Genomic DNA, 18,730 nt, shown 5'->3' with positions numbered 1-18,730 from the left:
GGGGGGCCGCGCCGCCGCCCGCTGCCCCGCGCCTTGCCGCTGCGCCGGGCACCTCGTCGCCTGCAGCCGGCTGGAGCTGAGCCGGGTGCCCGAGCGGCTGCCGCGGGGGGCGGTGCAGCTGTGAGTATCGGGGCGGTGGGGGTCCGCGGGGGTGCGGGGCCTCCGTGCCCCGGGGACCAGTGTGTGTGGGGGGGAAGCAAGGTTTTGGGGGAGGGAAATGCGCTTTTCGTGTGCGGGCGCTGCGGTGCGGTCCCGGGCCGGGAGGAAGGGAGGGGGGAAGTGGCTGTGGCGGCGGTGCAAGTGCGTGAAAGTGGCGGGCGCGCAGGGCAGCTGTGCGGGCATCAGGTCAACCTGGACGGGGCGCAGCCGGGCTGTCGAGAACTTGTGCTGCGAGAGAGTTGATGGCTGTAAACGGGGAGACTAAAGCTGGGCCCAGTAACGCTATTCAGTGGTTTGGGGGTGGGGGAGGCGTTATTCTGGGGACTTTCTTGGAAAACGTACGATAATTGTCAAATCAGTACTGTTTTGCAGATACTTCACGTGTCGGAAAAATTCTCTAGCAGTCTTAAGTTTATTTGTGCAATTCTCACTCTAGATCTTCGTTTTCCAATAGTTGAGGGCGTAGTAGTTTTATTAGTACTGAAACTTACTGTATTTAATTCGATGAGGCAGACTTGCTGAATTCTTAGTAACACAARCTGAAATGGCGTATGTAGAAAATTTACTTTCAGGGACAAATTTTATGGACAAAGCATAAGCTATCGAAACTTTCTAAAAGCCAGCAAATAGCTAAGGGACTTTTCACATTTGCTTTTAATCTCTTGGCGCTTAAATATCTTCTCTATTAGTCGTATTAATTTTCAATTACATTTCCAAAGCAGATTGAGATAAGGACTTTAAAGTAAACAGGAAGGCTTTCAATTAGTTGTGGCTAATTCTGCTCAATTGCCTCGTCTGGAGGTCATGCTGCTTTACTCATGAAATGCGGATAGCTCTATTGACACCATATGGGACTGAACTAGGAGGTGAATATTTCTGTGCAGCACATAGGAAAGTGTGAGGGAAAAGACTTTTTGGCCTCTGTGATTGAAACATATGAATCAAACACTGGATCCGCTTTACATTCAACAGCTCATTTTGCTTGCTATTAAAGTTTCATCCCTCCTGTGCTTTTCAACAGAGTAAGCTAACATAAGTTTTATCACAAAACTTAAGGTGTTTTTGATACTCAGCTACACTTCATTGCTTAGTTTCATAGCTTTGCTTAGTTTAGTGATGTTAACTTTAAACTCAGTTGTGGCACTTAAATTAAAACCAAGGGGAGAGACTCACAGAAATTTTAGAGTCACTTTGTAAAGTATTTTTCATTAGCAGTAATCCAAATTTGTCTTTTCAATTTTCTTTACTAAGAGGCAATAAAACACATTGCAAGGCTTTGTGTGTGTGTGTTAGCACGAGAGAGGTTTTTCTAATTAGAATTCCCTTGGTAATGTAAATTGTCTTTGTGTAAGTTCACATTCCTTTAAAAGTGTGAGAAAATAAGTTCCACTTGTATAAATAAGCTTTGGTCTGTTTTAAAGAACCCTGCTGTGATTACTCATTGGACAGCTGTGTCACTTGGTCTTAAACTCACAGGAGTACCTCTTTGTAGGTGTCACCAAACCATGTGGTCTAGCTGCTTTTGTGTAAATATTTCTTTTGTTTGTGTCAAATGCCTTAGAAGTACCCTGCTCTTTCTTCCTTGCCCCCTTAGTGAGAGAACAACGCGCAGAGTGTGGCATTGTCTGTAGCTCCTGCTACTCAAGGGCTTGGAACTTTGGTTGCACACTTTGGTTTGTAATACTGCAATGCTTTTCAGTTTTGCATGCTCGGGAAAGGTTTGAATGCTCACTCCAGATTATTGTTTTTCCAACCTGTGCATTTACAATTTTTAAAAGACTGTTTATGAATTTTATTGGTATATGTTTACTGTTTTTTTCCCATGTAAGTCCATACTGCGTATAGCCAAAGGCTAGCAGTTTAATTGCAGGATTTCCAGTCCTATTACACCATGTTCTCAACATATGCAGGCAAGAGCTCCTGAGCAGGAGAATGCAAGTTCTTGCTTAAGAAGGTCTAGGCCCATATTAGACTTTACATACCAAGGCAGAACGCATGTCTGCTGAAGTTGGCTTTTAAAGCTCTGGTTTCACTCTTTCATTCCTTTTGTATTCAAATCCCCTAGTGAAATAAAATGAGAGTTTGGAATGTGGAAAGACTACATGACCTTACAGTGGACAAAGAGTGAAATAAGAGATTGAGCCTGAATACTGAGTTAAGTTCTGGGGCTTTTTGGTGGTAAATGTGAGGCTACTGCCTTGCATAGAAAATACTTCATGCAATGAGGTCTAAGCAGGGTAAAATTGTCAGATTTACTGTAGTGTACCCCCCTCATCTGTAACTCTGCCTTCATATAAAATAATAATCCACCAAAAACAGTTAAATGTTTGTAATGGCTCTGTGTATAAATAGTTTTGAAGTTAGATTTTAATTTACTTCTAGTATGTGTGTCCTGAGATTGAAGGAATGTTGCTTTGTTAGAATTGATGCTTCAWCGCCAGAAGTAGAGGGAGGAAGAGAATTTGAGTATTGGACAGTCTTCAGTATTTATGAATTCTCAGTGGATTTCTAGAATACAACTTACCAGGTTCACCTAGGAATGCTAAAACTGTCAGTGAGACGGAAGGGAAAATCTAAAAGACAGTTTTCACTAGTGTTTGTATTACATTTTTGGTATTTASATTTTGTAAATCCTCTAGTTCTTTACCAGAATTGCCAGAAAAAATGGCTGTATGGTTTTCACAGCTGTTTTTCAATATTTTCCAGACTAAAACTTGAACATAGCAAGCTGATTTATGAGTCACTTTGGATCAGTGTCTTAAAACAGCTACAGCCTGGCTTTTTGTTTTTCAACTCTTGATTTCTGCTGAATTAGCAGCTCTATAGGCCCCAGTGGGACTGATTAAGAAGCTGTTGCTGGATTTGCATTTTAAAATTTGACTTGGGGCTCAGGTTTCTGAGTTCTCTGAGGAAGAAGATGATAATTGTAACTAAGTGTTGTGAATTAAGTTAAGAGTCTAAAAGTCATATTTATAAAATGTGTGAAGAAACATTCACCCTCTCCCTTTATGTGTTAGGCCTTCCTTTCATTTTTTTATCACATAAATGTGGATATTCAAAGTTTTGTTTCAACTTTCTAATGCAGAGGCTGTGTGAATTATGAAAGATACTCATATAAAAGTAATTGAGCATTGAAATTACTTTTTTTCCTAAAACAGATTTTTAAAGGGCTCAAAAACTATGGCCTGCTTTTTAAAGTGTACTTCAGTAGTGAGTGGTGAAATCTACTTAAATGCTTGATCACTTTTATTAGAAATTTGAGGTGAAGAACAGGTATATATACTTTTATTGGTATAAAGAATTTCTTAATATAAACTTGTTTTTTGAAGTTTTTGAATGCACTATTATGTATTTTATGGCTTTTGAAATTCTAGTCGTAAAAGTAATCACAGAAAAGACTTTATCCCCACTTGTAATGTGGTTTTAACAGACAAGGAAAATTAAGAAATGGAAAATGCATAGTAATAATCTTAGTATTTCAGCATTGTCAGTTCCTATTTCTAAGTGAAGAAAAAATATTGATTCACTTGCAAGTTTTTGCCTTATAGTTCTTTTAAAATGCATTGAGTCTTCTATCTATGAGACAGAGATGGTAGATTTTTRTATCTCCTTTTAAGTTTGGAAACTTCTGTAGGCTTAAGCTTCACTCTAGAATTTTTGTTAAAGACAAATATTTTAACTTTCGGTTCACTTTCAACAGCTCTAATTAAACTTACAAATGTAAGATGCAAGAAGTAGGCTTTTCTTCTGAAGTTTCTAATGCCAGTAAGACTAGAATAATATTTATAAAAATACTCACAATTCATATTTTGCCTAGTACTTGGTAGACAAGCATGTGTATAGCTGTGTGAAGAAGGCAAGTCAGTATTGCCTGGTGGTAGTGGTGGTTGTTGTTGTTTTGGTTTGTTTTTTTCTTCAACTTGTGTTTGACAACCTGTTGTAAATAAACAAGGAATGAGGGGTTTGTATGTATGTATTTTCTAAAGTAGGTGCCACATGGAAAATCTGAGGGTATCTACAGTGTTAAAAAACAAACACAAAAAATTGTTTGAAACCTAGCGTAAGTTGTTACGCTCACAGTTGCCTTGATAGACTCCAGATGGATGTGAGCTTGGGCTGTGAGTGAAAGTGTCTGGCTCCAGCGTGGTGATCGTGCACAGCAGTGGTTGTAATTGCAGGATTTTTATAGTTTAAGGACTCTGCCAGATTTTTTTTTTTTCATGTTATAACTCCAGCAGAACGAATCTACTCACGTCTGTTACTGTCTGGTGGGTCCTTTAGGCAAGCATGTTTTAAATAAACCTTTTGCAGGGGTTTTAGATGAAATAAAGAAATGCAAGTTTTAGCACTAATGTTGAAAGCTCTTTTTTGAAATAATTCCTATTTCCTAATTCTTGTCTAAAGCATTAAGAACAGTAACACGTTAGTCCCTAACAGCCATAAYTTTGCTGAATTTTGGCTGTTTATCTGCATAGTTCTTATAATCCCTGCAGACTAAAGCCAAATATTGAATTAAGTTTTAGGGTAAAAATTTTCTGTACTCTGTCTACTTTAAAGTAACATGTTAGATTCCTATCACTTTAAAACCTAGTTGTTTTTAGTACCATATTTTTTCAGTATTTACATTCAAGAATGCAGAATGGAAATCTCAAATCTACAGTTATTCAGATGTTAAACAATTTTTTTTCCAAATCTGTGGCCAGATTAATATTTGCACTAGATTCTTAAGCAATGAAAGATTCAGTCCTCTAACTCAAGTGTGGTTAACCTCATTTACAGGAGAACTCAAAATCATAATGATGAAACTAGCATTTGTGGATTTTTGAAAATGTTAACACTGTATTGATTTTCCATATTTAAGAGGAAAAAATCTTTCAGGGTTTAGACACCTGGAAGAAGACACAGATATGTGTTTGGTGCTTAAGTCTGAACTGAGTATTGTCTTCCCATGGCTACCTGAAGATGGAGGGTGTACCAGTTCTCTAGGTGGTTCTCCCAACTACTGTCCACTTTTTTGAGGTGGAAAATGCCTTTCACACCTGCAGTTCTGCCCTGTGCACATTTCTGCACTTCCATGGCATAGGGGACATTGTGTTGGTCTTTTCCCTGCATGTGACTGTGAACCAGACACTTGTGCTTAGGACACCTGAGCCCTCTGGTAGGTCACATCACATCAGAGCACATCTAATAACTAAGCGCTTAGTAGTACCCCTGATGATATGCATACGTGGGGTTGGGAATATTTGTAACGTTCAGTTTTTAAAACAGATTCTGGGAGAGGGCAAAAGGGATAGCACAGGACAAAAAACTCTACTAACTGAGGAAATGGGTGACCTGAGACCTCCCTTGAACCAGACTTTTTCGTAGTTTCTATTCTGCATGGGAAGCCTGACTCCCAGGACTGTAACTGCTCATGGAGTGGATTCTGCTCCTCCTGTTGAAATTATACCACTGTTACAGATAAGAATTCAAGAATCAGGACTCTCTATCTGGGTAGTTGGGCATACAGCTGGAGTTGATGCRGAAATATGTGGGTTGAGATTCTTGCAAAGCAGGTACCTCATTCTGGAAGCATTGAACAAGTGCAGCATGAAGCATCAAACCATTTTAGGAATCTAAAACATGATTTAACTGTCCCCTTGTAATACATAAGGAGCCTGGATACCTGTCTGGGTCTCAATTTTGTATCTATATTCTTCAAGAATCTGAAACAGTAGGTGCAGAGAAACCCGAGTTCCTGAGATCTCCAGTTGCTCTGAGCTTAGTGACATAGGTGAGCACCTCACACAGATCCTGGAACTGGGTTGATGTGAGCTAGTTTTGGTCCATACATAGTATTAACGTTGCTGTACTAAGCATCCGTTGGGATCCATCGCTTCCAGATCTGTAGATGGGGGTGCAGCCTTGGCATTTTGGAAAGCAGACACATCCATGACAGTCACAGAGTGTAGGTAGCTGTGTACTGAATCATATTCTCCAGAAAAACTTTTAAGACTCCTTGGGTTTCCTCATATATTCAACTTGAGATGCTCTTCATGCCTATGAGGCTTCATGAGGAGCTGGCCTAGTGCTGGCCTAGATACAGTCTGTCAGACCCTTCTGGTGGTGCCAAGCATCCTGTTTTCCAAACTCCCTTCCTACTTTTATCACAGGTAGACCTTTTGGCACAATGGTCAGAATTCAGTGGTTGAATAGTATAGGGTGAAGTGTCATGAAATAATCCAGGCTGAGAAATTCTCTTGCCTTTACCTGGTGCTGCAGCTGCTCACTTCTCAAGTCTGCTAGGGCAATTATTTGTGGGTATGTGTTGCAAATTCTATCACTGAAAAAGAGTAAATTCTTAAAAAAGCTTTTGTTTCTTGGCTTGGATAGATTCAGTGTTCTGCTTTTCAGCACCCACCTTGCAGACAGTTTTGTTGGTGCAGGTAAGATGGTGACAGGCTAGAATGGGAGCAGGAACTCAGATTGTGATGGATAGATGACTACAAAAGCGGGACAATGAGGTTAGCCGTAGTGAAAGACTGGTTGTAAATCTCTACCACTTGCACAGATCTTTGTAGGCCTGCGGGTTTGATAAAGATGCATGAGATCCATAGGTGAAAAGAATTAAAGGTTGACAGTGGTCAAGAAAATGTATTGAATTCTTAGTACTCTATTTTGTTTTGTAGCAAACATTGTTGTCCCTAAAGAAGTAAGTGTGGAACTTCATTAAAAAAATTCTTACAAACTTCATCAACATATATATATTGGAATCTTACGTACAGAAAGAAAAAAGCTGAGCATTTCAAACTACTTCTCCAAGTGCAATTAAATCTCATATTAATGTGAATAGTATACACGAATCTCAAAATTCAGCATAGTATTAGACCGTCTTGTTTATATTCTGATAYTGCATGTTTAAGATTCACATTAAATTTCCTTCTATAAAAAGTTCTTAATTGTATGAAAGCATGAAAATAGCATCAAGATTTCTGTGCTGTCATATTGTGTAGTTATTTAAGTTGCTTCAGAGAGGCAAGTGAGAAGATTAGATGATAACAGATGCTCTGATCTTGATTCAAGAAATGAGACTGCAGTGAGACTTGGTTTATGAATTTCCTTTGACTGGCTTTAGCCATTAGAAGTTGGATCTTTTGTTGTGAAGGAATGAGGGGAGGTTCTTGGTAGTGTATATAAATATTGTGATTTTTTCATGATACTGCCTTAAACGGCACAGCCACATGCTCACACAGCCCAAGTTGTTCAGAGCTTCAGGAAATTCTTTGACACTATTGGTAATGATCAAGGTACTTGTACATTGAGAACTGAAATGAGTTACTATTCTAATTTTACTAATATCAAAAAATCACTTTTTATAAATTTGGAGGCAAATGATAATATAGTTTGGGTTGAAATTGCACTGTGTTACCCAATATTTTATGACTAAACTGACAGCTTGTTTATTTTTCTAACCTCACAGGGACTTAAGTCACAACAGATTATATTCAATCAACACCGATTCCTTGGATCACCTTCATAGTCTTCGGGAAGTGTAAGTTAATTTGTCTTAATTAAAAATAAATTGATTTGGTATGGTAATTACACAGCATGTTCTCTAGGGATAAGTGGTTGAAAAACAAAGATGTTTGCTGTTCTTCTGATATGCTGCGTTAAATGAAACACGAATTAATTTCAGATTTTGGAGTGACATTGCTCAACAGTTCAGCAAATCCACTGTATATACTTCTGATTGAAATCGAAGCTGACTCTCCCCTTTTTAATATTAATAGGAAGCTGAACAACAATGAACTGGAGATCATTCCAAATCTGGGGCCGATCTCTACAAATATAACTCTTCTGTCCTTGTAAGTAGATTTTATTCTTTGCCTTAGTGGAACTAACTCTACAGTGTTAGTGGAAATACATGTATTACAGAGATTAAAGTAGAAGAATTGGAAATAGAGCAGATTGTGGTTAGGAAGTTGATTACATCATATTGTGTGGCGGGTTGTTTAAAATGTGTATAATTGAGCTTAGYCCATGTAGGTTTTATGCTTCTCTCAGATACAAAGATACATTAGAATTAATTTATGTTGTGATAGTGCCCAGGAGCCTCAGACCTGTTGTGCCAGGCACTGTACAAATATTAGTAAATTTATACAAACTTGTACAGTGCAGACTTAAAATAAGAATTCTATTCTATTACTGTGCATCTTGGCTGAAAACCTGATTGTGTTAAATTATGGCAAAATTCTGTTAATTTGAATGGGGAAGATGGGGAAATCCCCTTCACCACACACCTTCAAGACAAGTGTCTAAGTTAAAAGATGTTCTGCCAATATCTTAAAATGCCTTTTGAGTCAATTTTTGTGCATGGGATAGTTTTTACAGCTGCAGTAATTACATACAACTGTGTCACGTTCAATTATGTCTATGTTCATTGCTTTGTTTGAAATAAATTACTAGGTTATCTGGTGGGACATCTGTAATACAGGTTAAAAATTTAAAAAGTCATATGGGGCCCCAAGTATTTTGGGCCCAGAACAAATTTTTATTCTAAAAAATATTTTTTAGTATAAAATTTTTGTTTTAAAGGAAATCTTATTTCTACGAATTTCACTTGAAAAAGTGTGAAATCTGATTGGCCATCTGATTTCTTTTAAGATGTTTGATGAAAATGCTTAAAAAAGTGATCATACTGTTAATTAGAAGAAAGATGTGTTTTTCATAGGTGGAATTTTGTTTTTATCAATGGGAATCTAAAGGATTTAAACCTAGTAAAATGTAGCCCTCTGGCCAAATCGTGCTCTTAAATACAAATTGCAAGTTACCTTTTTCGGAGATGCCTAAAGGGTTAAAACAATACAGTAAACTTTGGAAAGTTGTTCAATTAATTAAATTGGTCACTATTCAATTACTTACATCTGGTGATTTATAGGGGTTTGTTTTTACTCTAGGTCCAGGTCAGCTAAGTCAGCTGGTGCAGCCGCTGTGTCTGGGCTGCACTGTTTGAATAAGAACTAAGTGACATTTGATACTGATGTGGTTTCTTACAGATCAAAATCAGAAAAGAATGAAAGGAAAAGCAGATGGTGTTTGACAAATAACTTCTGAATTTAAGCATATAATCTATTTCTAATTTGCTTTAGTACTGGTGTTGTTTTTACATTGACATAGCACTCTGTAGTGTAATAGTTCATTGATCTAAAATATATATATTTTTATTTAATTCTTGATGATGTTAAGGTTCTTTCTACCATAAGACTGAAAATGCTAACATGATAAAGTGTTTAGAATCCTCTTGCCTTACTTTTGAGGAGTACAAAGTTGAGAATTTGTCTTAACATGTCTTCTACTCTATCCTATGGAAACCTAACTAGTTTAGATGAACCTGAAAATTCCCCTCTGAAGCTGTGAGCAGATTTTTGTTTTCTTTTGATAGAATAAATAAAAATCAGTCATTGCTGGGTTGGTTGTTCCATGTCCCTGGATCACTAACTTAGTTTCATTTACCCACCTGGCCAGACATAGAGAAATCTTTGTTAGATCTGTGCTCTGCAGTATATACGGACATTTAGAAAGGGAGGGAGCAAGATCTTTCTAAAAGCTGTTATTACACTATCATTGCATAGCTCAATGGGTGCTGACTTACTCTATTTTGAATTGCTTGGCATCCTTCTGTATGGTGTCAGGATATTACCAAATACGTTCCGTATGCTTCAGCTGAGATTTACTATTTATTGTATGACCACTGTAGAGATTCATTGACTTTAACGTGGTAGAATTACTCTTTAAGCAACTTAAAGGTTGATATTTGGTAGTTAAGACAATTGTTTGTGCCACATCAAAAATGTAGAAAAAGCAAAAAATTGGAGCATGCCATTACATTTTTCAAGAAATAAAGCATTTTGTGGCTTTGAGAAAAGTTTCCGTTTTCAACCTCTCACAGGGTAGAAATTATGTCAGAAAGATGTCACACTTCATTTTTTCAAAAAAGACATAAATAAAGAGGAAACAAACAGTTATCTGGCAAAAAATATACATAATATACTGGTATCATGAATCAGTAAATAGATCAATTTAATGATACATTTAAATATATTCACATTATTTTTCTGTGCAGGGTGTTGTTTGGAGAGGTTGGATCAGACTGAGTTAATGTGATATCTAAGTCATGTGAAGAGAAAACATACAGAACAATTAAAATGTGATTTGTAGAACCATTCTTCAAAGAATATATTTGAAAAATACTTCTGGTGACTTTCTGCAGGATTTTCCCCTTTTATTAAAAAAAAGGGGCGGGGGGGAGCTTATGGAGCCTTTCCAAAACAAACTACTGTTTCCTTATGGGGATGTTGTTCTGACTTTCAAATAAGAGCTGAAAAGAGGGTGCCAGTCGTCTGAAACTTTATTTGATTGTGTTTCTTATGAGATACATATAYGGCTGTTCATTACTGTTGGTTAAAAAGCCAGTTGTTTTTTTTCAAAGGAGTCTTCAAGGAATACTGTGGAAGTGTTATTTTCTTTTCTTGCCAAAATCTTTATTGTTGAAGAATGTTTCTTCGAAGAAGAGAAAAAAATTTTCCAGATGCTTGTCGCTCACCTGGAAAGCTTTGGATTCTTACCTATTCTGCAGGAGTTTTTCTTGCCTTCCAAAGGAAATTACACTAGTGGTATGATTGCAGTGAATAATAGTGCAGGTATCTCCACGTACCACTGCATCTCTAAATTCTTTGAGCAGTATAAACAAGCACGGGTGGGTTCTCATGTTAATGTAGTTGCTGTTTCTGGAGCTACTTCCTTTCCAGCTATCTTATTGATATTTATCTAGCGTAGATATTTACATGCTGCTGAATTATGCAGAGTAAACGTAGAGCAACAGATGTTCCCAGGCTCATACTCAAAGCCTGGTGGTAAAATTAAACAATGAGGCCAACATTTTGTCTTTTATGGATGGCAGCTGAGAGTTGAACACCATGGGAGAGGAAGGTATCATGCAGGCACCCCATACACACACCTGTGAAGGAATATGCAAGCAAATGCAGGTGCACTCTTATTAGGTGACTGGAAGCACATCTGTCATTTGTTTATGGTGTGAGCATGTGTTGTCCTATGGGCATAGGAGACCTTCCAAGCCTCTGGGAATCTGGAATTGGCTGTGAACTAAATGGGTGGTACCTGGAGCTAAATCTCACCTGTAAGCCTCTGGTTGTGAATCTGTCATGACTTCCCTAATGCTAATAGATGTAATACCCAGTGGACATAGTGAGGGTGAGATTCATCTTTCCTACCCTAAATATATGAAAATTTGGTATCTTAAATACAAATTAGTCCCTGTAGACTCTCTTCAGGGTGAATGGAGGAAAGTAGTCTCTTTCTGAAGTGATATACCTTTCCTAAAATAAGCCAGATGACTTGTCTGCTAATGCCCATCTAGATACCTATTTTAGACTAGTTTTTAGACATCTAAAATTAGGTTCCTTCCAAAATGTCCAGCAAATGTACTTGGGCATACCTGTCCAATAAATGTTGTTTGTAGAAGTCTGATGGCATGCCTGTCATTTAAGTTAAAAATGTCATACTGAAATTTCAGGCTATTGTTTTTGCTCAGGCACACAGCCCTTTCCTCAGTCTTCTGTGAGAAAGGGGAGGAAGAGTTYATGAAGACAGAAACAAGAGTTCAGCCATTTGACAGATTTCCAGCTCTCCAGTCAGAACTGTCACTCTAGCCAGGCTGCCAGGTCATCCCAGGAGCTGAACAGTGCAAGCTTTTGGGGAGTATACTGGATTTAATGACCAAATATATATAGTAATGTATACATACTGTATATGATAATGTAGGTGTATTAATGTAGCTGTATTTATCTATCCTTATGTTAGATGTTTCCCTATTTTCATTCCTGAAATGCATGTAAATCCAGTAAAATTGTCATAGAATTGCTTTAAAGGGCTGTAGTAGTTTTATATTAGAAAATTCTGCAGTTCTTTGAGGGAAAAAATACTTTTCTTTATTTCTGTGTAGGTAGGTTGCTTTTATGTCAAATATAGAAATAGACCTGCATGATGCTGCCCTCTCCCATGGTGCTCAACTCTCAGCTACCATACATAAAAGTCAAAATGTTATCCTCATTGTTTTTAATCTTACAGAATTCCCTAGTAAGAGAACAAGCAAAAATTTTGAAGTTTCCTAAAGACTGATGAGTTGATTCCCATTCTAATGGTGTTCCTTTTCCAAGATGTACCAATCTTTCCTTATTTATTYTGAAAATCTGATGGAATCTGTGATCTTCATATATGAGAAGAGAACTAGAATTACCTTTTAGTTCTGTCATTCCTGTAAAGTTTTGAACCTAATTTGAGTCTGGATCCCTTACACCAAGACTGAAAAGTGGAAGTGATTTTTGACTTCTGTCTTTTATATATATGTAATATATACTAAAATTCAGTCAAATATATATCAACATGATCACTTTAGTGGTTGCAAACTAGTGATGCTTGAAAGCCTTCCCAGAATTTTTCCCCTGTGCCCAGAAATACAATACAATACTCTCTCACAGTTCCCTGGAGAGTATCATAAAGTATTTCACCTTACGCTGTAAGGATATTTCTCCAGAAGTCTTGGTGCCTCTCTTCGGGAGAGAAATCTAACTGATATGAATAAAACAAATGTTGTTTGTTGGTGTGACTCTTCTCTTTTAACTGGGATACATTTGAGATAAGTAGTGCTAGTTACGTATCAGACTCAAGGCGTGGTTTTCATGCAAGCCTGAGGCTTGACTTTATTCAGTGTTGTCATTTTACATGTGATGGGTCATATAAATCAGTGCAAAAACACCTACAGGACTAGCATGCAAGAGTTATAGTGCATTAAATGCTCAAGAGATGATTTGGGTTAATAAACAACTACTTTGAGTGTAACCGACTTGAATTCTAAAGAATTGAAAACCTCCTAATAATCGCTGACTAAGGATTCTTAAAGATACTTGGGGTAATGATTTAACTGTTACAAGGGAGAGTAGTGCTACTAAAGCTGTAGTAGTAGACAGGAACCAATAATTTCAAGAACTTTTTGTATAAAAACATTGCATGATCTTTCACTAACAAATATATATAATTGCATAGGGATTCTACTTTAAAACTTCAGAAAAAAATAGTTATTTTTAGTGTGATTAGTGTTTTGAAAAGTGCCATCTTTAAGATGGACACTTACTCATTTGCAAATGCTGCAACACCTAGGCTTTGTTTAAGAATATACAGTTTAGATAAGAAACACATACTGTTTCACCTAAGGGATTTTTAAAAATATACACAAAACTGTGGACAGCATCTAACATCCTCAGCATACGTATCCTTAACTACTATGCAAAGTGGCAACAATCAGACTTTAGAGGGACAGAACAACCTTAACTGTAAGTATTAGAGTATTATCCCTAGTGTTGTTATCAAAATATATATGAGAACTAGAATTAATATAAAATATCAAGTTTATTATTTTCTAAATCCAGGATATGCTATTTAATAATCATCTTGCTCTCTCTAGATCTAGGAAAGCCATACATGCCAAAAATCTTCACTATAATGTATCATGAAATTCTAACATTCAGCTAGCTTTAAATGGCAGAATATTTTAAATACACTTAATCATTTTCCATTTTATTGAATAGAAATTATTTTAAATAAAGCATTAATATATGTGGAGCAAGTGGTTTAGCTGAAAATATTCTTGAGGCTTATAAAGACTGACCACGTTATTCTAGAACTCTCAAAATACTCAGTCTTACTAAAGCTATAGTAGAAAATACAAAGTTCATGGTGCTGAAATAGAAGGAATCACAAAATGGTTGAGATTGGAAGGGACCTCTGAAGATCATCTAGTCCAACCCCTCTGCTCAAGCTGGGTCACCTAGAGCATGTTAGACAGGATCGTGTCCAGGTGGGTTTTGAATATCTCCAGAGAAGAAAACTTGTAACCTGTCCGGGCAACCTGTTCAACCTGTTCCAATGCAGTCCAGGAACATTGTATTAGTGTAAAACCTGAAAAAAAAAGTACATTTTAAATCAATGTTTGTACTATGTTTGAACTTCACATTTTTTAAAGAATGTGAAATCTTTCCATCAGAGGGACATAGAGCATGCAAAATGTACTGGTTTACAGTAACAGTATTCCCCAGCTCCACCTGGACAGAGAGCCTTTAAGGCAGTTGAAACAGAGTCCCATGGCTATTCCATTTTGATCTTAGAAATGATTAAAAATGTTGCCAATATTGAGACTTCGTGAAATGTACCCACTTGTCTGTTAGGTACTAGACTTTATCTACAGGTCATTTTTGTAAGCACTTTTTATAGCCTTCAGTTTATGATGTTTTTCTGATGGTATAAGCCGAATTTGAATGGATTGGATTTGAAGACACATGCACTTGTGTGTCTTGGATGTTTAAAAAGGTAAACAAAGAATATTAACCAGTAAGATTGGTCAAAAGATAAAATTGGCCAAAAGGATGGGGTTGTAACCAATCTATGTTTTAAAGCTTACAAGTTTTCATAATAAACAAAATGACTCCAACTTTAAAAGTAGGTTTCTTATCAGCCCCTCTGAAAAGACTTTTACCACGTGATTGTTAATCTCAGGCCATTTTCAATGAGCGTTTAACTCAGCTGGGAAACTGAGTTAACTCAGTTGAGAAACTAACCTAAAAGCTAAAGATCAGTGCTGTACTGAAAGAAGCGCAAAGTAATTCTCTCAAAGGAAGAAAAATAAATAACAAAATTATCAAAGCTGTTAACAATGGTTTGTTAAAAAATAGCTTTTYGGTCAGTGAAAACAAGCAAAAACCCAAAGAATACCTTAAAGTGTGTGTGTTTTTTTTTTTTCTCCATAGATATGTAATCTAAAAAATTTTTCTTTATAACTCTTAAAAATAAATAAACTACCTCTTAAGTTGAAAGGTGGCTTTGCATAGGTCTTTGTTAAACAAGATGCCTAGTTTATGACCAAAGATTTGTTAATTCATCTATTTAGGTGATTTCATTCTTTCTGCTTGCTTCCATTCTCCTTACTGAGAAGAACAAGATAAGATTATCTTCTCCTTTTCTGAAGAATACTAGAGGGTGTATTAATTGCTGATCTTCATTCTTGCTTAATAAATTCCCGTTTTCAGAATGATACTCCTCTGAAATCAGTTTGTACTGTTTCATTCTGTCCTTGATTAATCAACATATAAGTTAAATGCCTATCTAACTTTATACACAAAGGTAGTAATGCCACTAAAGATAAGTTGTGATTAAACGATTGTACTATGTATTAGTGATTTTATTTTAATATTGTATATCTATTTCTGTTTAAAATGTGGAAATGCATGTTTGTTTTCAGATAATAGGCCTTCCAGGTCGTGCTTCTAATAGATGTCTTGAGAAATAAAATTCAATTCACTGAAGCAAGCATAACAGATTACATGTCTGTCCCAACTGGCAATGTGGCAATAAGATTGATTGACACTGTTTGGCAAAATCTTAATGAGGAAAAATCCTTCCAAGTGCCTTTTGTAAAAATGCATTTTTTCATGTAATATTGTTTGGAAGAAGTTATGTTTGGGGGAGATTGTTTGAGATAATACGATAAATTTGCCCCTTTGTCATCTAGCAGTAGGTTGGAAATGGAAGCTGTGTAGAATCTGGAAGAAAACCATCTCAGCTGACATTTTGAAGGCTATAGTTACAAGGATGAAGTTTAGACACAACTCCTGAAAATGAAAGCTTACATTCAGTAAAAGTGGATACGATTCCCTTCATGTTTGCCAGAGAAAGTGGTATTGTGTGTTTATAAAGCCAACATACTAAACTGAAGTCTGGCTCTCAATATTAAGAAAATTTTGGTCAAATATTTTACATCCTTGTCATCTCTTCAGTTACCACTTTATTATGGGAAGGATTAAGATTTCGGTGCTGCCTGGAAGAGTTTGTTTTGAAGAAGGATTGAAAAAAAAATGATAGAGGAATGCCAGACTGGGCTTCAGGCATAAGGCAAGTTGGAGACAGTCCCAAAAATGAGAGTGGTGGTAAACCATGTGTGACTTGGGCTGAAATTGTGAGCAAAAGCAAGAGTAAAGAAACTTACTGGAATTAGTTTTGCAGTCTTTGACATTTTGTGTAGAGAGTAAGAGGAAGTAAATGAAAGGATTTGAAAAGGAGCTTGTCTTAGTCAGACTTGCAGACATGGAAACAGGTTTTTATGCCAGCAGTTTAGACTGAATGATGCGAAAGGAAAGAAATATCTAGAAACCTGGAGTTTGTTGTAGCAGACTTATAAAGTTGTGAGAGCTTAGACGAATGCTTTTGCAATGAGAAGGGAAGAGAATGCAAATTTTATGGCTATTTTCAGTGGAAAAATCTAGCATGATTTTCTGATCAACAGTGTTAAAAATATTAATTAAAAGCAGTAAAAATGGATTTGAAAAATAGAACAGTACACCTGTGTGAGAAAACAGAAGAACTGTAGAAAGTTTTACTAGGGAAAATTGTACCGAGTTGTAGGACTTCCAGTACAGAGAATGAGGGAAGTCAGAAAGGAATTAAGAAGTCAGGAGTAACAGCATAGAGAAATAGCTTTTGCAATAGAGCATTCAAATCATAGAATCAGCAAGGTTGGAAGGGGCCTCTGGAGATCATCCAGTCCAACCTCCCCGCTCAGCAGGGTCACCTAGAGCATATTGGACAGGGTTGCATCCAGGCGGGCTTTGAGGATCTCCAGAGAAGGAGACTCCACAACCTCTCTGGGCAACCTGCTCCAGCGCTCTGTCACTCTCACAGTGAAAAACTCCTTCTCACGGTCAGGCGGAACTGCCTGTGCTTCAATTTCTGCCCATTGCCTCTTGTCCTGTCACACGGGGCATCTGACAAGAGTTTGCCCCCGTCCCCTTGACACCCTCCCTCCAGGTACTTGTACACATTGATCAGATCCCCCCTCAGGCTTCTCTTCCCCAGGCTGAAGAGGCCCAGCTCWCRCAGCCGTTCCTCATAGGGCAGATGCCCCAGCCCTCTGATCATCTTTGTAGCCCTACACTGGATGCTCTCCAGTAGCTCCATGTCTCTCTTGTAGTGGGGAGCCCAGAACTGGACACAGGACTCAAGATGAGGCCTTTCCAGGGCTGAGTAGAGGAGCAGGATCACCTCCCTCAACCTGCTGGCAACACTCTTCCTAATTTAGCCCAGGATACCATTTGGCCTTCTTGATCACAAGGGCACATTGCTGGCTCATGGTCAATCTGTCATCCACCAGCACTCCCAGGTCCTTCTCTGCAGAGCTGCTCTCTAGCAGTTCAGCCTCCAGCTTGTACTTGTGCATAGAGTTATTTYTCCCTAGGTGCGGGACTCTGCACTTGCCCTGGCTGAACTTCATGAGGTTCCCCTCCATCCAACTCTCCAGCCTGTCCAGGTCTCTCTGAATGGCAGCACAGCCCTCAGGTGTGTCAACCACTCCTCCCAGCTTGGGATCAACAGCAAACTTGCTGAGGAGGCRCTCTGTCCCYTCATCCAGGTCGTTGATGAAGAAGTTGAACAGGATGGGACCCAGTACTGAGCCCTGGGGGATGCCACTAGCCACAGGCCTCCAACTAGACTCCGTGCCACTGATGACGACCCTCTGAGCTCTGCCTTTGAGCCAGTTCTCAATCCACCTCACTGTCCACTCGTCTAACCCACACTTCCTGAGCTTCTCTAGGAGGMTGTTATGGGAGGCAGTGTCAAAAGCCTTGCTGAAGTCAAGGTACACAACGTCCACTGCTCTGCCTTCATCTACCCGGCCAGTCATTCCATCCTAGAAGGCGGCTATCAGATTGGTTAAGCAGGATTTCCCCKTGGTGAATCCATGCTGGCTACTCCTGATCACCTTCTTTTCCTCCATATGTCTGGAGATGACATCCAGAATGAGCTGTTCCATCACCTTTCYAGGGATGGAGGTGAGGCTGACCGGCCTATAGTTGCCTGGGTCCTCCTTCTTGCCCTTCTTGAAGACTGGAGTGACACCGACTTTCTTCCAGTCCTCAGGCACCTCTCCAGTTCTTCAGGACCTCTCAAAGATGATGGAGAGCGGCCTGGCAACAACATCCGCCAGCTCCCTCAGTACCTGTGGGTGCATGCCATCCGGGCCCATGGATTTGTGGATGTCGAGCCTGCCCAGGAGGTCTCTAATCCTATCCTCCTCAACCAAAGGAAAGTCTTCCCTTCTCTGGACTTTCTCCCTCATGTCCAGGCTCCGGGATTCCTGGGGGCTGCCCTTAGCAGTGAAGGCTGAAGTACAGAAGGCATTCAGTAACTCTGCCTTCTCCATATCCCTTGTCACCAGGGCCCCACCCCCATTCAGTAGCGGTCCCACATTTTCCCTAGTCCTGCTCTTGCTGCTGATGTATTTGAAGAAGCCCTTCCTGTTGTCCTTGACATCCCTTGCCAGACTCAATTCCAGCTGGGCCGTAGCCTTCCTCGCCACATCTCTACATACTCTGACTGCATTCTTGTAATTCTCCTAAGTGGCCTGTCCCCTCTTCCACATTCTGTGTATTTTCTTCTGTSTGAGTTTGGCCAAGAGCTCCTTGCTCAC

At 38.6% G+C, this 18,730-nt stretch overlaps 1 protein-coding gene across 1 annotated transcript in view; it reads left to right on the top strand.

The window, feature by feature from the left end:
* Positions 1-4: 4 nt before the first annotated feature.
* Positions 5-18,730, top strand: part of LRIG3 (leucine rich repeats and immunoglobulin like domains 3) — a gene marked incomplete at its 5' end in the record, with an annotated part of 45,548 nt that continues 26,822 nt past the window's right edge. Inside the window, 3 exons of the mRNA XM_085323825.1 lie at positions 5-120; positions 7,619-7,690; positions 7,929-8,003. Of these exons, the coding sequence (XP_085179951.1) occupies positions 5-120; positions 7,619-7,690; positions 7,929-8,003 (263 nt within the window). The remainder of the gene's footprint in view (positions 121-7,618; positions 7,691-7,928; positions 8,004-18,730) is intronic.

This window comes from Rhea americana, unplaced genomic scaffold (assembly GCF_003343005.1).
Source record: "Rhea americana isolate MKP2758 unplaced genomic scaffold, rheAme1 scaffold_88, whole genome shotgun sequence".
Taxonomy (NCBI): domain Eukaryota; kingdom Metazoa; phylum Chordata; class Aves; order Rheiformes; family Rheidae; genus Rhea; species Rhea americana.
The sequence above is the reverse complement of the archived record's forward strand: the minus strand, read 5'-3'. Positions and strand labels throughout refer to the sequence as shown.